General features: G+C 41.9%; 1 protein-coding gene across 11 annotated transcripts in view; it reads right to left on the bottom strand.

Moving 5' to 3' along the window:
* The window catches only part of LOC144696064 (homeobox-containing protein 1-like), an 89,198-nt gene that overhangs the window by 39,005 nt on the left and 29,338 nt on the right, over positions 1–20,855 (bottom strand). For 6 of the 11 annotated variants that reach the window (XM_078567275.1, XM_078567274.1, XM_078567273.1 and 3 more), the window contains 7 exons: positions 11,766–12,222; positions 11,252–11,337; positions 7,969–8,079; positions 6,600–6,747; positions 5,625–5,707; positions 3,214–3,309; positions 2,426–2,520 (listed from right to left, as the gene is read on the bottom strand). In XM_078567275.1, the coding sequence (XP_078423401.1) occupies positions 2,426–2,520; positions 3,214–3,309; positions 5,625–5,707; positions 6,600–6,747; positions 7,969–8,079; positions 11,252–11,337; positions 11,766–12,214 (1,068 nt within the window). In that variant the 5' untranslated portion in view covers positions 12,215–12,222. Of the gene's footprint in view, positions 1–2,405; positions 2,521–3,213; positions 3,310–5,624; positions 5,708–6,599; positions 6,748–7,968; positions 8,080–11,251; positions 11,338–11,765; positions 12,223–20,855 lie in introns of all 11 variants that reach the window. The other 5 variants (XM_078567276.1, XM_078567279.1, XM_078567281.1 and 2 more) reach the window with 3 other exon arrangements.

Genomic DNA, 20,855 nt, shown 5'->3' on the forward strand with positions numbered 1-20,855 from the left:
CATGTTTGGACTGAGGCCATAATGAGGTCTGGAGCTGAGCGGTCCTAGCAGAACCCAGGCTGTGCACCGGTGAGCCGGTAATTGGTGAGTAACTGTCAAGTAATAGCACTGTTGATGACTCATTCCATTACTCTTGCTGATGAGTGGGAATATGCTGATGGGTCAGTAATTGACTGGGTTGGGTTTATCCTGCTTTTTGTGGACAAGACATACCTGGGAAATTTTCCACACTGCTTGGTAGAGGACAGTGTTGTATCTGCATTGGGACAGACTAGCCAGGGCCATGGCTAGTTCAGGGGTACAGGTTCGTCAGCTGGATGTTCTCATAGAGCCTATAGCCTTTGCTTCGTCAGGAGCACTCAATCATTTCTTGATGTCACAGAGTGAATCAAACTGGTTGAAGACTGTAATGGTGGTGACCTCAGGGGAAGGTTAAAGTCGCTGTCATTCAGGGCTATAGTTTCATCACATACAGGATAACAATGGTTTATTCTTCATGGTCTTCTGCTTGTACATTAAGTATGTGAAGCTTAAGTGCTGTGTTTTCTGACCATACTGTTATTCAAGTACATTTTGATTTATTAAGGACAGAACCGATCAATATGCCAAGCCAGGTGAGAAAGCGTTTCCTTCAACGGGTCCTTTGATGTAAGTGAGTTGAAATACCAGCCCCTATTCAAGGATGCAATGTATTTGAGAACTGCAGCATAAAGTGTGACAAAGGGTCAAATCAGAAGGCAAACCTAGTGTTATGATCACATGATCTCTTTTCAGCATCCTCCAACCTGAATATCCTCTTCTTCTATAGGTGCTGGTCTATGGGTGCAGATTGTGGACAACACTTGCAAGGCAGCATTTATTGCCCATCCTCAGTTGCACAGTGGGGAGATGGTGGTGTAGTGATAATGTCACTGGGCTAGTAATCCAGAGGCCCAGGCTAATGCCCTGGGGACATGGGTTCAAATCCCACCGTGGCAGCTGGTGGAATCTAAACTCAATTAATAAATCTGGAATATAGTGCCACTCTCAGTAATGTTGACCATGGAAACCATCATAGATTGTTGTAAAAACCCATCTGGTTCACTAATGTCCTTTAGGGAAGGAAATCTGCCATCCTTACCTGGTCTGGCCTATATGTGACTCCAGACCCAAAGTAATGTGGCTGACTCTTAACTGCCCTTAGAAATGGCCTAGTAAGTCACTCAGTTCAAGGGAAATTAGGGATGGGCAGCAAATACTGGTCTTGTCAGTGACACCCACATCCCATGAAAGAATAAAGGAAATTCACTAATGTCCTTTAAGGAAGGAAATCCGCCAACCTTACCCAGTTTGGCTTACATGTGGCTCCTGACCCATGGCAATGTGGCTGACTCTTAACTACCCTTTGAAATGGCCTATCACGCCACTCAGTTCAAGGGCAATTAGGGGTGGGCTGCCAGTGATGCCCACATCCCATGAAAGAATTTTTAAAAAATGACCATTACTAATCAATCACGTAGTGCAAGACCAGAGACATGGGTAGGTGGGAACACATATGGGTGACAAGTTCCCTTCCCTGAAGAATTTTAGCAAACACGTTAAGTTTCCTGAACAATATATCAGCTTTCATCTGGTGCCATCAATGCCACAAATTACCACGTTTAATTAATTCAATTTTATAATTTTCCATAGTGGGATTTGAACTCGTATACTCTGGATTGCAAGTCTAATACTCTACCATTTCAATTGCCACTTGTTAGGCGTGAACATCAGGAGGGTTAGAAGGCTATTTTATCATGAAGGCATATATATCTGGCAGATCTTGTCTGCAATTGACATTCATTTTCAAGAGATGTCATGAGCAGTGATCAAAAGCAGCAATCTTAAGCTCAATGTGCCATAAGTCTAGCTGAGCTCTGGGAGCTGCCATTTTACCACTGTGTGTCACCACGGGTTTTAGAACTGCACACTGCCCTGCACTTCTATTTAAAAATAAAATCCACTCCTGCTATAATCGAGTTATCCTAAAGTTTGTAAGAAAACTTGTCTAAGTTCTTGTTTCCTCTTTTAAATGCCCTCCACAAGTCACTCTCCCCTCATTACCACCTCATATGTACCTGCATCTTTTTGAACTGGGATTCCTTCATAGCTTTAATGAGTAGCATGAACAATAACAGTACAGTTAAGTTGCCTTTAAGAACACAGTAGTGAAGACTTACAGAACTCATGCACCTACCAACAAATGAATGATTTAGATCTAACCTTAAATTGTCTATAGTGAAAACTAGTCTGTCATCTGACAAATGGCTGTTCGATCACATAGTCTAGAAGTTGGTAACAAATTCTGAGTGTATAACATATATATTTATTCAACACACCTGTTAGAGAGAAAGGAGAGTCAAAGAAGTAACTTTTGTAGTTCTAACCTCTAATAGTCGTGACTCACTTGCTCACAGTAGTCATTGCCCTCGATGTCGTCACTATTGGAATGTCCACCAGGACTCTGCACATCAATCCCATGACTCTCCAGGATTGCTGCTTCTTTGAAAAGAAGATTGATTAGAAACTAACTAAACTTAAAACAGCCTACATTATGTATATTTTAAAAGCAAGCCCAATTCTGGACACACAAGTATTGTTTCCAGCAGGAGTTATTTCGCAGCAATCATGAGTAGAAGCTCTGGATGGTATTCCCCTCCCTCGCCCAGGGTCACTGAGACCAATCATTGTGTCCTTTCTGTCACCTTGGCTCAAAGCAGGTAAGTCAGGACAGACTAAAGATGGAATCTGCCACCTTCTATTCAGTATGTCTTTACCAACTGTGCTATTAGGGAACTCAATTCTATTTATAATATTCTATTAAAGAAGAAATAATTCATTATTTACTTACTTTAAAAGTTTACAAGAATTGAGTGTACCACGAAGCAGAAACACTTTTTGCCATGTGGTCACTTTCAGCAGAATAGAGTCAGCTACAGACAGATCCTGCCCCACATTTGGTTAATGCAGCCGTGTTTTCAGCACTATGTGAGCTGAATGAATGTCTGATTCTTGGCTTGATACAGTGCGGTATTTCATCTAGAGGTCAGTAGGGAGCTGCTGGAAGTAGCTGAGACCAAAGACTGAATAGAAAAAAACTTGATATTCAAATTCACTGCATTGTAGTAGTGAAGCAAGCATTCTAAGACCCGTAAATAACAAAAATAATTCCTGCAGAGGTTTCAAAAGCCCTACCTATGTTTGCTCTTCTCTTCATCTCCTTCCGACGATTGGCAAACCAGTTGTACACTTTCAGAGGGGTAACTCGCTCAAACTCTGATAACTTTTTACCTGATATGAGTAAATAATAGACAGGGAAATTTATTAAACTTAAAAGAAAATCATCATACATATATACATTTAGTTCAATTATCTGGTACCTCCATTTTTGGCAACTGCAACATTTCCCAGCTAACAACATCTTTCTTTTAATGTATGACCAATGTTAGAATATTCTTAATTGTTTGAGCTGGACAAGAATTCATGAAAGTTACAAAGGTTTTTTTTTAAAATGGAGGCTTGACATGCAATAGGAATTGATCAGTTTGTATTGGCCCGTGATGTAGTGGGGAATAGAGGTTGGCAGGTTGTTTGAAAGTCTTATCCAAGCTTTCCTGTTCTTAATTCCCCAATATAGTAGATTTTAAATGACTGTTCACTTTTAATTCCATAACATTGTACTCAATAATATTTGTGTTTGAGAATTTAATTTTGTTGGAACAAAGGAGAATTTTTAAAACACTCAAAAGGATTAAAGATATTTGATCACAGCTTTTGTGTTGGAAGTCCACTGCTTTATGTATAGTTTCTAGCTTAAGATACTGGCTGCTTAGTAATGATAGATTTTTTTAATTCAGTCACGGAATGTGGGCTTCGCTGGCTGGGCCAACATTTATTGCCCATCCCTAGTTGCTCTTGAGAAGGTGGTGGTGAGCTGCTTTCTTGAACTGCTGCAGTACATATGGTGTAGGTACACCCACAGTGCTGTTAGGGAGTTCCAGGATTTTAACCTAGCGACAGTGAAGGAACGGCGATATATTAACAAATTAGGACAGTGAGTGACTTGGAGGGGAACTTCCAGGTGGTGGTGTTCCCATCTATCTGCCGCCCTTGTGCTTCTAGATGGGTCTAGATGGTCGTGGGTTTGGAAGGTGCTGTCGAAGAAGCCTTGGTGAGTTTCTGCAGTGCACCTCTTAGATGGTACATACTGCAGCTACTGTACGTCGCTGGTGGAGGGAGTGAATGTTTGTGGATGCGATGCCAATCAAGCGGGCTGCTTTGTCCTGGACGTTGTCAAGCTTCTTCAGTGTTGTGGGAGCTGCACTCATCCAGGCAAGTGGGGAGTATTCCATCACACTCCTGACTTGTGTCTTGTAGATGGTGGACAGGCTTTGAGGAGTCAGGAGGCGAGTTACTTGTCGCACAATTCCTAGCCTCTGACCTGCTCTTGTGGCTACAGTATTCATATGGCTAGTCCAGTTCAGTTTCTGGTCAAGGGTAACCCCCAGGATGTTGATAGTGGAGGATTCAGTGATTGAACATCAAAGGACAATGGTCGGAATCTCTCTTGTTGGAGATGGTCATTGCCTGACACTTGTGTGGCGCAAATGTTACTTGCCAATTGTCAGCCCAAGCCTGGATTTTGTCCAGGTCTTGCTGCATTTGGACATGGACTACTTCAATATCTGAGGAATCGCGAATGGTGCTGGACATTGTGCAACCCATCAGCGAACATCACAACTTCTGACCTTATGAGGGAAGAAAGGTCATTAACGAAGCAGCTGAAGATGGTTGGGCCGAGGACACTACCCTGAGGAATTCTCCAGTGATGTTCTGAAGCTGAGATGACTGACCTCCAACAACTCCAATCATCTTCTTTTGTGCTAGGCATGACTCCAACCAGCAGAGAGTTTTCCCCCCCGATTCCCATTGACTCCAGTTTTGCTAGGGCTCCTTATTGCCACACTCAGTCAAATGTTGCCTTGATGTCAAGAGCGGTCACTCCCACCTCACCTCGGAAGTTCAGCTCTTTTGTCCATGTTTGAACCAAGGCTGTAATGAAGTGAGGAGCTGAGTGGCCCTGGCGGAACCCAAACTGGGCATCAGTGAGCAGGTTATTGCTAAACAAGTACTGCTTGGTAGCACTGTTGATGACCCCTTCCATTAATTTACTGATGATCGAGAGCAGACTGATGGGACAGTAATTGGCCGGGTTGGACTTGTCCTGCTTTTTGTGCACAGGATATACCTGGACAATTTTCCACATAGCCGGGTAGATGCCAGTGTTGTAGCTGTACTGGAACAGCTTGGCTATCTTTTCCCAATATACTCATTTCCTAACTCTTCCAACAAACAGTTTGCTCTTCGCCATTTGAAAATTTGCAGAGTTTTATATTTAACTACAGTACGAGAGATGTGCAAAGTGTTCAGTACAAGTGGTGCTGCACCAACCAAATTTTCACTAATAGTGAATACTGTTCTGTATTTTGACAGTGTTTGCAACATTTAATGCCAGAAACCAGGTACTTCAAGACTTTTTGTCATTGATCTCCTGTTTTCACGTCATTGTACACTAACTACAAATCATGATTCCACGCACTGCTTACCTGGTTTTTGTATGACTGTATTGCAGGCATTCGCAATTTCCTCACGCTTTGCCTCATCTGGATACTGATTTTCACCAAAATAACTGTAAGACATTGAAATCAAACAAAGTACAATTACGAACTAGTTCAAGCTGCTATATGTTGTTATTCAGTATCTAAAGCACTGCAGTAAGCTGAGGAGTACTGAGAATGTTTTAAGTCGCTCTTAGGTAAAATCAGGTTTCACTTTAACTCTAAAGGTTAGTTATGATGTTGTAAGCTAAGGCTCAACGTATGATCAGTACAGTTATCAGCTGAGAAATGAAATGAGATGTCTTCTGGCTGATCTGGTAAATAATAATCTTGAGACGTGAATAATGTACAATAGAAAGTGACTACAGGATTCTGACCAGTATTCCTCCTAGAAATCCTCCTTCAGTCTCCAGTGCAAATAAGGTTTGGTGTTTCGTGGCAATGATATGATTATTTATAATTAACTGTATAATGTGATAGCATCTCATTACAAAAATACCAACTGGCTATTGAGCCAAAAGGACAGATATTAGCAAGGTGTCATGAAAGCTCGTATGTCAGTCAGACACATGGTGCAAACAGCAGCCATTATGGTAATTTTCAGCACAATTTTTGCTCGCCAGTTATGCTATTTCATAATCTTTCCCTCTAAGTTCTCCTCTCTTGGTGATAAGTGTCACATGTTGTTACATGATTCAATGGGTAATGTCATCCTTTAACACCTCAATCCACTTGTTATGCTCATATGGAAATCTGGAGGAGAGTCAGTGAGGGCTACCATAACCAAGTCCAAGCCTCTATTCACTCTAGTTCCAAATATGCAATACTGTATTAGGCTTGCTGGTTGGGAGTGGGGAGTTTACTTTTCTTCACTTCCAGCTCACCCCAATCTGGGAGCACAGAACAAATGTGCACTGGTGTAAACAAGTCTTTGAAATGAATAGTACCCCTCCTTCTACTGACCTTTCCATGACAGACAGGCACTCTTTGCGCCAGGTGAATCTGCTTCCTCTTCTGAGACGAAAGTTTCCTGTCACCGGACTGACATTTGACCGCCACTCAGGGTCCTCTGTTGTGGTGGTTGAAACTGGCCTCATACTTAAAGTAGCACCTAAATGGTTAAAAATATAAGCTGTATTGATGAAGGGTAGTGTTCATGTTGATTTTATTTTTTTAAAAATTGCTTTTTCATTAAGCTTTGCATAAAACTCAAGTCCTCAGACCGCATATTATTTCAAACCTTGTCCACATGGGTGGGAGATAGTTGAATCAAGATAACAAAGAAAAATTATATAAAGTCCTAACCATGAAGAAAAAATGCAAAATAAACTGTGATTACAGGTAAGCAAAAAATACTTCAAATGCAAAGCTCCTATGTTTTTTCTTTTAAATATTAACAATATGTTTATCACAAAAATTGTGAAGCAGGACGTTACTTTATTTACAGGATTACGGAAATGCATTTGATTTGTATTTTTAAGTGAGGCTACGCTCTCTAAGTGGGTGCATCTGTTTCCTAGATCGCCCCCTCTGCTGCTGTCTCAGAATGGTCTGAGATAACAGTGGCTGACTAAAGAAGGTCTTCGCAGTTTGCTGTTTGTGCAGGACATTTAAGGGTTAATTCCACACTCCTATAGTCAGAGTAGTAAACCATGTCTGATGGAGCAAGTGTCCGAGATAGCCCTAATTCTTCAAACTGTGCTCACAGACAGGAGTCATGGAATCCTTTAGTACACAACTTACATGTAATCTTTTTTTCAAATTAATACAAGTATTTTCCTCATCAGTGGAGGTGAAGAGGGGCAGATTTTCAACAGCCAAACTGAGCCAGCAGCAATTCTGTCCCACTCATGTATTCAGAATGAAAAGTTGCTTGGTAGTACAGATCGCGAATATTGCTGAAAAGAGAGACATGTTGCCAAAGCTTTTCGTCTTGCACTCATCAAAACAAACACAAGAATGCCAAATTTCAAATAATCACAACAATTCATACTGCAGGGGAAAAGAGTGCTGTTTGATTGGCAAGTTGACTCTGATTGGCTGAGGAGCTGCCAAGCAAAGAAGGGACAATAGGCACCCAAGCTCCTCGGTAATTCAAAAAAGGCACGAGACTTGAACATGTTCCTTTTATTTGCAGAGAACGGGCCCTGTGTGTGAATGTATGCTGCTTCTAGCAAGTGTAAATGCTCATAACATGGCTCACTATTTATCAGGCGTTGATGTTTATTGGAAACTCAAGAAGAAAAATGGGAAAACTTGAAGTTTTTTTTTACATTACTTCACTTTGGCTCCTTTTTTAACTCTACAGAATCCTGACCGGAATGTTGCTCACCTGGACTATTTTTTTCTAGAAGGTACCATCTATAAAAAGCCCTCTTCTTGGGCTCACTCATATCAAGACCCTGCTGCAACAGCCACTGGGATATATAGCTTTGGCTAATACCTGCATTAAAGAAAATACAGAAGTTATTTGGAATTTCATAATGAATAATTGAAGCTAACAAGGTTAATATTTCTATTTCTTTCCTTGTAAAATATACATAAGGCATTCTTCCTAGGCCCAAAAACGCTTTGCAGCTCACACTCTAAATAAAACTACCAAAGTTTATATCTCAAAATGATGTTATTAACCCCACTGTGCCTGTGCCAGCACTTTTGCTAGAGCAATCCAAAACTAGCCCCACTGCTCTCTGCCTCTCCATAGGTCTGTATTTATCCAAGTTCCCCATACAGGATACAATGATTATTACTTCATCAGACCCATGGTAACATATCCCATGTTCCAACAATCCACTTCATAAAGACTGATTTTACTGCAGAGTTCACTTCAAGTCCTTATGCACAGTTACGGTGCTTTACATTTCTGCAAGTACTTCCCTGACTGACAGATGGGTGCATTCTCAACACCCATCCCATTCACCACTTCACCCAAGAGTCCACTGACGTGCCTCTGTATAAAAAAGCACTTTTCCATCCTATTATCACTCTCATATGCTATTAATCCCATTCATTAAACACAGTAATAATAAAGCAATAAATAGATGCAAGAGCACGAGTGAGGCTTGCTGAGCACACCTTCTCAATAGCACTGAATCCATGTCTGAGTGCAAGTGGAGAACAAACAATGCTGTTTAATACGTACGAGGAATGGAAGGAAAGGGAGAGGGACAAATCAAAGAGGGACAAACCAACAATATAACATGGCTAGAGGGAAGAATGAGGGGAGGGGGAGGTGGGTGGATAGGAAATAGAGCAAAAATAATTAGCCCTTGGAAACTGAAAATGTTTTCAGTGTTTAAATCCAATCTTACTAGTTTCATTAAAGTGTGAACACAATTTCCCTCAATTATTATAACCTCTGTTCAAACCTGCTGCCATACCATTAGGTTAACTGTGACGGAAACCGAAGGCACCCCTTAACTTCCTTAAGGTCACAACTACAAACTTTTGAAAATTGTCGGATTAATGTCATGCAAATTAACCAATGCCTACTGCATTGTTTCTTTCCTAATGTCTTAAATCCCAAAATTCAAATCACGGTCATCTCAGGATACAATGCACTGAGCTGGAAAACCAACAATTTTGTTTTAAAGTGCTCATAGAGGTATAAACAGAATAGGCGAAGGAGAGATGACGGGCCTGTGGAGGTGGATAGTGGGAAAGCGAAGGAAGAGAGAAAGGAATGTGAGAAAAGGGGAGGGAAGGAAGCAAAAGGGACAGGCTGTGGGTGGGAAGAGGACACTAAGAATTGCAGGCTGCATTTTCCTTGCATTTTCAAAGGAAAGTGTTACCTGAAATTCTAAACAGCCCTTTGCCTCATCTCACCATATCACCTTCCACCAGAAAGTAACAAAAAAAAAAGAGGCAGAAGAGATAGAGTAAACAAGAGATAAGACACACTGTATGCTCCAGCTTATTGTGAACAATATCAGATGAGATCCACTAATGTAAATAATTTTTTTCTTTCACAGGATGTTGGCATCACTGACCATGCCAGCATTTGTTGACCATCCCTAATGAGGATATAGTTCCAAGTCAGGATGATGTGTGGCTTGGAGGGGAACTTGCAGGTGGTGGTGTTCCCATGCATCCGTTCCCTTGTCCTTCTAGTTGGTAGAGGTTGCAGGTTTGGAAGGTATTGTCAAAGGAGTCTTGATGAGTTTCTGCAATGCATCTTCTAGATTGTACACACTGTTGCCACTATAGGGAGAATTTTCTCCCCGTCGGGCAGGCAGGTTGGGAGCGGGTGCTGGTGGGCGTGGAGCTGATCGCTGCCCGCGATCGGCTGCGCGCCGCCATTTTACGTGAGTGGGCCAGTTGAGGTGACGCGCGCCCGGTAGCGCTCAGCATTACCTGTGCGGGCTGGGGGCAGGAGGGAGAGTCAGGGCCTGCGCTCTTTCGTGCATGCGCGTGAAAGCGTGCAGAAATCTCCCTGAGGCACGGAACTGCCTCAGGGAGATTAAGTTCAGTTTTAAAGTTGGAAAAAATTTTAAAAATTAAACTATTCAGACATGTCCCCTCATGTGACAGTGTCACATGAGCTGGGACATGTTCAGGAATTTCATCAAACTTTTTATTTAATTAATAAAACCTTCATGAAACCTCATCCCGCCCATGGATGAGGTTTCGTGAAAAATGCGAAGGCCGCCAGGGCTCTTCACCTGCCCCCCAACCTTAAGGTTGGACGGGCAGCCCTGTTCAATTGGTTAATTAGATTATTAATGGCCTTAACAGGCCTTTGACAGTTTGGTGGGTACGCAGCCGACTCCGATGCGTGCCCGCTGAACGGAAGATCAGAATGACGCGCAGTGATGTCGGGACGCACGCCCGATGTCACCACACATCAGAGTGCGGGGCCCACCCCCGCACGCCAAACATAAGATTCTGCCCTATGTTTTGGTGGCAGAGAGAGTGAATGTTGAAGGTAGTAGTTCTGATCTAGCGGGCTGCTTTGACCAGGAAGGCTTCACGTTTCTTAAGTGCTGTAGGAGCTGCACTCATCCAGGCAAGTGGATAAATCTCACATAAAGAATAAGTCTCACACCTACTTTGTTGCCCACAGTAACACTTCAGCCCTCACATCTAAAACATTAAATACTTTTTTAAAAACAGAAAGTTTATTTTGTGCTACTTTCTTCTGACCTGGAGCCAGGAATTTACAAGTATCTGTCAATCTGTAAATTACAAGAGATCCAATAATAGGTATAAATATATAAAAACTTCACCAACAGTGGTCGTGCTAATTTTTCTATTTTCTGGAAGACACCTCGAGAAGCAAGATGCTTTGCATCAATTGGGAAAAACTGACACAAACCATCTTGCTCAACACCATACGGACTCTCTTAATGGCTGAATAAAAAGGGGTACTGTTATTTGAAGCTATGCTAATGTCCCTGGCCTATTTATAAACTTGACAATGAAAGAGAAAAACTGAAGAAACTCAGTACAGGGAGTTCTATTAGAAATTAGCAACAGGGCATCTTACATTCAATATAAGCAATTATTTTTTGTAATTTAGTTTTATGCCTGATTTCAGGAACAGTACAAAGCACAGATAATACAATACTTCAAAGAATAACTGATCGCATAAGCATTTTTCACTCTTTCTATCTTACCTGTGACTTGTCCCACTACCGCCTGAGAAATCCTCCGATTGGCTAAAAATGCTTTGATTTCTTCTTTTACTGCATTGCTGTCCCTTCTGAAAGTAAAGAGAATATTCTCATTGATTTTTTTTTTAGTTTCCTTTAGTATTTCCTTTCATTCTGCATGCTACCCCCACCTTCCCATTTGTTCAGACTACGCATCCTGATCAGGTACCCTGCATCCAGCAAACCAAGCTGGTTCTGTTTATGGAAATAATATACTGCCACCATCAACACTGCCCCCTAGGTTGGCTGAGAAGAGGTGCAACTCAAACGTGACCTTTTTTTTCTCTATCCGTAAAATGGTAACACCTCTTTCCAGCATCCACATTGCAATCCCTCGAAATAGGGTGGGCAAGAAATGACAAAACTCAGGCTACGATGGATGGGTGGAACTTAATCTATGACCTTTTAGCAGCTGGGGAGTATGTAATCCTGCAACTATCCTGAACACTTATGTAACTACATGGACTTTCTATATTACCTCATGTACTCCTCCACTTTATCCTCCAAATCTGCATCATCATCTCCTGTGTCAAAACTATACGACCTCTGACTCCCACTGTTCTGGTACCGCGGAGATAGTGTTCCGCTGGCAACAAGTCTCTCACTTGCAGTGCTTTCTCGGCCTGTGTGGCTTGCATTGTAGGGTGGAGGCGATGTGTCGTAGCTATTACTCGGTGACGGTGATTGCGCTATACTTTGAGTCTGTGTAGCAGCAGAAGCAGTTGAAGAGGATGCTGAAACGTTGTTTCCATAGTTGCTACTATAGTTGGGCCGCCTAACAAATTTTTCATTTTGTTCCTGGTCAAGCCGTTCCATTGTTTCAAGTGCATGGATTATTTCGTGCTTAGTCATTCCTGATCGGCGCAGGCGCTGCAGAAGATCAATTTGTTCAATAGTGTATCGGGGCTCATCATTGTAGTAAGACATGATGTCATCTGCAAAGAAGAAATAGATAATAGATCAGATATTTGGTAGAGCAGGCAGAGCCTGGGAATATCCAAAAATTACATTATTTTTACTCTTCTAGATCAAACATTTACAACCAGTGCTGGTGAAAGGTTCTGACCTGAAACATTAACTCATTTTCTCTACACAGATGCTGCCTGACCTTCTGAGTATTTCCAGAATTTTCTGGGTTTTTTTTCAGATTTCCAGCATCCACAGTATTTTGCCTTTGTACCAACATTAACCTTTTAATTTGCTCTTCCTTCTCTTCCTAAAACGTTGACTCGTGCTTGGCTTTATCAGTCCAGGGGTGGGGTTACCTCGGCCCAGTGGATATTCCCCATATCCGAGTCTAGACAATGAATGTTGCCAGGCTTTTCGCAGGGCATATCACAGTCAAACCCACTTCTATCCTCAGCTGACATGCACACATTTTAATTTTCTAGCACGGGAGGGTTACAGGATATTAATCAGGAGCAGGGATACTAATTAACTTTCCCTTCCTAACCTATGAGCACAGAGTCAGCTGTGCCACCCAATGCTATTAACCTGGCTAAGATAGCTAACTCAGCATGGAACAGGAATTAAAACAGGGGCCTTTTGGTCCGTATGCTACACCTGAGGGAACAGTTGAGATATGAATCTTCTGTTCTATCTGACTTAGCAATACTTTGGCCTTTACCAATGAAACCTTACAGGAGAGTTACACTACATTTTTGCCTAGGTCTTTGCCCTGGTGGAGAGCATCTCCCAGGCGAGGTTTACAGAGGCAGCTGGCCATTTAAATCATCAGCTGCCTCCACTGAAGTCGGAGTTTGGTAGCCCAAGAGTATGCAAATTAGATCTGGTAAGAGCAGGTCTGAACTTTGTGGAGTCGTTTGGATAGCCGGGTTGCCCCTTTAGAAAGGTAAGGTACCCCTTTGGATCTGGTCCCAGGACACCTTTAGGAGAGGTCCGGTGCCCGTAAGGGGTGTAAGATGTCCTTTCAAATTGTTATACGTAGGCATGAACGTGCATATAAAGTGCATAAACTCATTAGCTGTCAAGCTCATTGGAACTGTCAACAGGCCTGTCAAAAGTGTCAAGAGGACCTGTCAAAAGTGTGAAAAACGCCCGTTAAAGGGAGCTGTCAAAAGTGTCAAGAAGAGCTGTCAAAGGCACCTGTCAAAGGAAGCTGTCGAGCTGTCAAGGCATTTAAAAGTCCTGCCTTTAAATCTTGGAAAAAAAACGTCTGGAGTGTTAAAAATAATTGCTTGCTATTTCATTCTGTCTTTTAACAAAAGCCCAAGTGCTTCCATTGCTGAATTACTGCTGCATGAGTGATTTCACAACATCCGTTATCACAATAGGTCACCTGCAATTTCACAGTTTGACAGCTACAAGTGGTTATAGATTCTTTGAAGTGGGACTATGATTGCCAATACTTGTTGTTATAAGAGATTGTGCACTTGAATCAGATGTTTGTTGTTACAAGGCTTTATTTAGCTGAAGGAAAGTAAATATAGGCCTAAATCTTCAGCTGGGCAAGCGGGGGCGGGGCCCACTCGCCAAGGCGTAAAATGACGCGTGGTGACATCGGGCGGGCGTCCCGACGTCATCGCGCATCATTTAGATTTTCAGTTCGGCGGGCGCGCAGCCCAAGGCTATTTAAATATCAATTAAACTAATAAACTGAGCTGCCTGTCCAACCTTAAGGTTGGCGGGCAGGCAAAGAGTCCAGGCGGCCTTCGCATTTTTCATGGAACCTCATCCACGGGCGGGATGAGGTTTCATGAAGTGTTTATAAATTGAATTAAAATTTTTATAAAAATTCATTGGCATGTCCCAGCTCATGTGACACTGTCACATGAAGGGACATGTCTTAAAATGTTTTCTTTTCTTTATTAAAATTTTGGGGACTTAAACTAATCTCCCATGCACGCGAAAGAACACAGGCCCCGACTCAGGGAACCCTCCCACCCCGGCCCGCACAAGGAGCTCTCAGCGCTTCCGGGCGCACATTACGCTGGGCGGGCCTTGATTGGCCCGCCCATGTAAAATGGCGGCATGGACCCAATCGTGGGTGTCGATCAGGTCCGCACCCACTCCCGCACAAGCCTCCATGACAAGGGGAAAATTCTCCCCATAATAAATGAGTTTTGTATGGCCTGATAGCCATTACAGAGACCCAGGCTACAAGGAAACCAAAACTGGGACCTGAATATCCAAGGGTATGTGACATTGAGAGAGGACAGGAAACTGGGAAAAGGTAGTGGGGTAGTTCTGTTAATTAAAGAGGGCATTAGTACGGTAGTGAGCGATGACCTTGGTTTTAAAGACCAAGATGTAGAATCAGTTTGGGTGGAACTAAGAAACAGGATGGGGCAGGAAACATTGGCAGGAATTATTTATAAGCCACCAAACAGCAGTGGTAATGTAAATCACAGTATAAATTAGGAAATTACAGGTGCGTGTAACAAGGGTAATACAGTAATCATGGGGTGTTTCAATCTATATATAGACTGGCTAATTAGTAATGTTGTGGTGGACGAATTCTTGCAACATATGCGAAATGGTTTTCTACAGCAGTACATTGAGGAACCAACTAGGGAACGGGCTATTTTAGTCCAGTATTGTGCAATGAAAAATGGACAATTAATAATCTTGTTGTAAAGGAGCCTTTAGGAAAGAGTGACCATAATATGATAGAATTTAACATTAAGTTTAAAAGTGATGTAGTTCAATCAGAGACTAGGGTCTTAAATCTAAACAAAGGAAGCTATGAAGGTATGAGGGGCAAAATGATTGGGAAACTACTTTAAAAGGTATAATGGTAGACAGGCAGTGGCTGTTAAAGAACTAATACATAGCTTACAACAAAATTATGTTTCTTTAATGCACAAAAACCCAGCAAGGAAAATGTTCCAACTGTGGCAAAAGGAAGAAATCAAGGCTTGTATTAGATCAATGGAAGAAGCATCTTGCCAAAAAAATGGTAAGCCTGAGAATTGGGAACATTTTAGAATTCTGCAAAGGAGGGCCAAGAAAAAAGATTAAGAAAGGGTAAATAGAATTTGAGAGTAAATTGGCAAGAAACATAAAAACGGACAGTAAAAGCTTGGTATATAAAAAGGAAAAGATTAGCAAAAACAAATGTGGGTCCATTACAAGCGGAGTTAGGAGAATTTATAATGGGGAATAAGAAAATGGCAGAGAAACTAAACAAATACTTTGTGTCTGTCCTCACAGAGGAAAGAACTAAATAACCCCCAGAAATAATGGAGAATCAAGGAACTAATGGAAATGAGGAACTGCAGAAATACTAACATTAGTCTAAAAATGTACTAGAGAAATTAATGGGACTTAAAGTAGATAAATCCCTTGGATATGATTATCTACATTCTAGAGTCTTGAAAGAGGTGGCTGTAGGAATAGTAGATGAATTGGTAGTCATCTTTCAAAATTCTATAGACTCTGGATCCTGCAGATTGGAAGGTGGCAAATATAACCCCATTATTTAAGAAAGGAGGGAAAAGGAAACTACAGATCTATTAGCCTGACATTAATAGTAGGGAAAATGCTAGAATTTATAATAAAGGATTGATAACTCAACACCTAGAAAATAATGGTAGGATTGTGCAGAGTCAATATGGATTTATGAAAGGGAAATCATGTTTAACAAACCTGTCGGAGCTTTTTACATAGAAACTAGGAGCAGGAGTAGGCCATTTGGCCCTTTGAGCCTGCTCCTCCATTCATTATGATCATGGCTGATCATCCAACTCAATAGCCTGCTCCTGCTTTCTCCCCATGCCCTTCGATCCCTTTCGCCCCAAGAGCTATATCTAACTCCTTCTTGAAAACATACAATGTTTTGGTCTCAATTACTGTCTGTCAAAACGAATTCCACAGGCTCACCACTCTCTGGGTGAAGAAATTTCTCCTCATCACAGTCCTAAATGGTCTACCCCATATCCTCAGACTGTGACCCCTGGTTCTGGACTCCCCCACATCGGGAACATCCTTCCTGCATCTACCCTGTCTAGTCCTGTTAGAATTTTATAGGTTTCTATGAGATCCCCCCCTCATTCTTCTGAACTCCAGTGAATATAATCCTAATCGACTCAATCTCTCTTCATATGTCAGTCCTGCCATCCCAGGAATCAGTCGGGAAAACCTTCGCTGCACTCCCTCTTTAGCAAGTACATCCTTCCTCAGATAAGGAGACCAAAACTGCACACAATATTCCAAGTGTGGTCTCACCAAGGCCCTGTACAATTGCGGCAAGACATCCCTGTTCCTGTACTCGAATCCTCTGGCTATGAAGGCCAACATACCATTTGCCTTCTTTACCGCCTGCTGCACCTGCATGCTTACCTTCAGCGACTGGTGTACAAGGATACCCAGGTCTCGTTGCACATTCCCCTCTCTCAATTTATAGCTATTCAGATAATAATCTGCCTTTCTGTTTTTGCTACCAAAATGGATAACCTCACATTTATCCACATTATACTGCATTTGCCATGCATTTGCCACTCACTCAGCTTGTCCAAATCATACTGAAGCATCTCTACATCCTCCTCATAGCTCACCCTCCCACCCAGCTTTGTGTCTTCTGCAAATTTGGAGATATTACATTTAATTCCCTCATTATTCATTATATCATTAATATATATTGTGATAACTGGGGTCCCAGTACCGATCCCTGCGGTACCCCACTAGACACTGCCTGCCATTCAGAAAAAGACCCATTTATTCCTACTCTTTGTTTCCTGTCTGCCAACCAGTTTTCTATCCATCTCAATACACTACCCCCAATCCCATGCGCTTTAATTTTACACACCAATCTCTTCTGTGGGACTTTGTCGAAAGCCTTCCGAAAGTCCAAATAAACTACATCCACTGGCTCCCCCTCATCAACTCTATTAGTTACATCCGCGAAAAATTCCAGTAGATTTGTCAAGCATGATTTCCCTTTCATAAATCCATGCTGGCTCTGTCCAATTCTGCCATTGTTTTCCACGTGCTCAGCTATTAAATCTTTTATAATGGACTCTAGAATTTTCCCCACTACCGACGTCAGGCTGACTGGTCTATAATTCCCTGTTTTCTCTCTGTCTCCCTTTTTAAATAGTGGGGTTACATTAGCTACCCTCCAATCTGTAGGAACTGTTCCAGAGTCTATAGAATCTCGGAAGATGACCACCAACGCATCCACTGTTTCTAGGGCCACTTCCTTAAGTACTCTGGGATGTAGATTATCAGGCTCCAGGGATTTATCGGCCTTCAATCTCATCAATTTCCCCAACACCATTTCCCTACTAATACTGATTTCTTTCAGTTCCTCCCTCTCACTAAACCCTGTGTTTCCAAACATTTCTGGTATGTTATTAGTGTCCTCCTTTGTGAAGACAAAACCAAAGTATGTATTTGGTTGGTCAGCCATTTCTTTGTTTCCCATTATAAATTCCCCTGTTTCTGACTGTAAGGGACCTACATTTGCTGCTGAGGATGTAACTAGCAAAATAGATAAGGGGAACTGGTAAAAGTAAAATACTGCAGATGCTGGAAATCTGAAACAAAAACAAAAATTGCTGGAAAAACTCAGCAGGTCTGACAGCATCTGTGGAGAGGAAGACAGAGTTAACATTTCGAGTCCGTATGACTCTTCTTCAGAGCTGAAAGGGAACTGGTAGATGTATATTTTCAGAAAACTTTTGATAAGGTCCCACACAAAGGGGTTAGGAAACAAAATTAGAGCACTTGGGATTTTGGGGAATATACTGGCATGGATTGAGAACTGGTTAATGGACAGAAAACAGAGAATAGGAATAAAAACAGAAAATGCTGGAAAAACTCAGCAAATCTAACAGCATCTGTGGAGAGAAAAAAAACAGAGTTAACGTTTTGAGTCCATATGACTCTTCTTCAGAGCTCTGAAGAAGAGTCATGCGGACTTGAAACGTTAACTCTTTTTTTTCTCTCCAGAGATGCTGTTAGACCTGCTGAGTTTTTCCAGCATTTTCTGTTTTTGATTCAGATTTCCAGCATCCGCAGTATTTTGCTTTTATCATAGAGAATAGGAATAAATGGGTAATTTTCATGTTGGCAGGCTGTCACTGGTGAGGTACTGCAAGGATCAGGGCTTGGGTCCCTGCTACTCAAAATCTATATCAATGATTTGGGTGTGGCGATTAAATGTAATATTTCCAAGTTTGTAGATGACACAAAACTAGATGTAAGTGTAAGTTGTGAAGAGGGTGTATAGACGCTTCAAGGGGATTTGGAGAGGCTAAGCGAGTGGGCAAAAATTTGGCAGATTGAATACAATGTGGAGAAATGTGAGGTTATCCACTTTGGCAGGAAAAACAGAAATACAGAGTATTTCTTAAATGGTGAGAGGTTGGGACGGGTTGAACTTCAAAGAGACTTGGGGGTCCTTGTTCATGAGTCTCTGAAAGGTAACATGCAGGTACAGCAGGCAATTAAGAAGGCAAATGGTATGTGGGCCTTTATTACAAGAGGATTTGAGTATAGGAGTAAAGATGTCTTTCTGCAATTATATACAGCTTTGGTGAGACTGCACCTGGAGTATTGTGTGCCGTTTTGGTCTCCTTACCCAAGGAAAGATATACTTTCCATAGAGGGAGTGCAACAAAGGTTCACCAAACTAATTCCTGGGATGGAGGAATTGTCTTATGAGGAAAGATTAAATTGACTGGGCCTTTATTCTCTTAAATTTAGAAGAATGAGAGGTGATCTCATTCAAACATACAAAATTCTTACAGGGTAGATGCAGGAAGGATATTTCCTTTGGCTAGGGCTGAGAACCAAGGAATACGGTCTCAGAATAAGGGGCAGGCTATTTAGGAGTGAGATGAGAAGGAATTTCTTCACTCGGAGAGTGGTGAATCTTTGGAATCCTCTGTCCCAGAGGGCTGTAGAGGCTCAGTCATTGAATATATTCAACACTAAGATCAATAGATTTCCATATATTAAAAACATCAAGGGACATGGGGAAAGTGCAGGAAAATGGCATTGAAGTAGAAGATCAGCCATTATCTCACTGAATGGCAGAGTGGGCTTGAAGGGTTGGATAGTTTATTCCTGCTCACATTTCTTACGTTTTTATGAATCAGTCTTTTTTCAAACTATAGTGAAGTCTGCAATTGACATATAACTTTATTTTATCTCAGTTCTGCATAGGTCCTGAGGTCTGCCCATGGTGGATACTGGGTGAGTTGGCATGGTAGGTGTAAGGACAAAGGGTGGTGATGGGGGCATGGGTTGGCATGAGTTGACACTGTTTGTATAGGGCCTATAAACGGCCATGAGGGTGGGTACAGGGGCATAGGTAGGCATAGGAGGTGTAAAGGGCAATGGGTGTGGATGGAGGGGCATAGGTTGGTATGGAGGGTATGATGGGTTATGGGGGTAGGTACAGGGAATGAGGTGGCATGGGTTGGCATGGATGGGGCATGGGAAGTTTGTGGGGGGGGGTGTGAGGGATGGGGGCTGGAGGAATGTTTCGTGTTTTATTCTTTTTAAAAAAATTTTGGACACAGTGCTGGAGCCCTGAGGCAAGCCTTCCAAGCAGCCTACCTCCGCACCTGGCAGCCTCCTCCGTTCTTCTGGGGTCACATACCACGGCTTCTAATCTAGCCCACCCCCAGACCGAAAATCTGATGTCCTGGCAGCCATTTTTAGGAGTCGGCTTGCGGACTCTGTGCATCGGATTTGCGGATGAAAATCGAGGCCTTTGTATCAATGTCAAATACACTCAGCTTTGCATCAATGAAAGAAGTGCAGTATAACGAGTAAAATTAGCCAGATTGCATTCTAGCAAATAATGCAAGGCTACTTTGAAGGTGCAGTCTCACAACTGGTTCAGCTGTAGCAATACTAAAACCAGTGCAAAAGCAGCTTCTTAAACTGAAGGTAAAATTGTTACAACTTGGTAAAGAGCCACCTGTCCTGTGAGCTCTTCAAAAAGATTTAAGTTAACTGGTTGCTGTGTGTAAGCACGCAAGTACAGAATTCTGATTTGCCAAAGGAAAATGCATTTCAAGCAACATAATTCAAATCTGCCAGCTCCATGTCCCAGAAACTGGTACTGGTCTGTAGTATAAGTGCATAATTCCATTTCTTACTTAGGGGAACAATACATAGCAACTAGACTGTACAAATTTGTGCACATTTGATTTGGCCATTTTCTTCCCTTTTTCCCCCACTCTTCCAAATGTAATAGCAAGGAATTGACAACAAGTACGTTCTCTTTCAGAGACACTTGAATAAATAAATCTCCACGTACAAAGCTTAAAATGAAGGGTAGATGATAGCTTGCAATTCTCCACACTGTGAAATGCCAATCTTAGCCATAAAATCTGTACCCTGTATGTTCCAACTAGTAAGAAATCAATAAAGTTGTTTTATCTGATACCCTGCTCCCAATTCTTAGCTGAAAGTGAAGGCTGCAGAATTCTTGCACAGGTACAATCAATGGTTAATTATTTAAGTGACTTGTCTGTCACCATAATAGAAGCCATGCATGTTGCAATATTTCTGTATCTTCATACACAGGTATTGGAGGCAGTCTACAACAAAGAAACTTCTTGCTTGTGAAGCACAGAGCAGCTAGCATACA

The sequence above is a fragment of the Cetorhinus maximus genome, chromosome 21 (genome assembly GCF_964194155.1).
Source record: "Cetorhinus maximus chromosome 21, sCetMax3.hap1.1, whole genome shotgun sequence".
Lineage (NCBI taxonomy): Eukaryota > Metazoa > Chordata > Chondrichthyes > Lamniformes > Cetorhinidae > Cetorhinus > Cetorhinus maximus.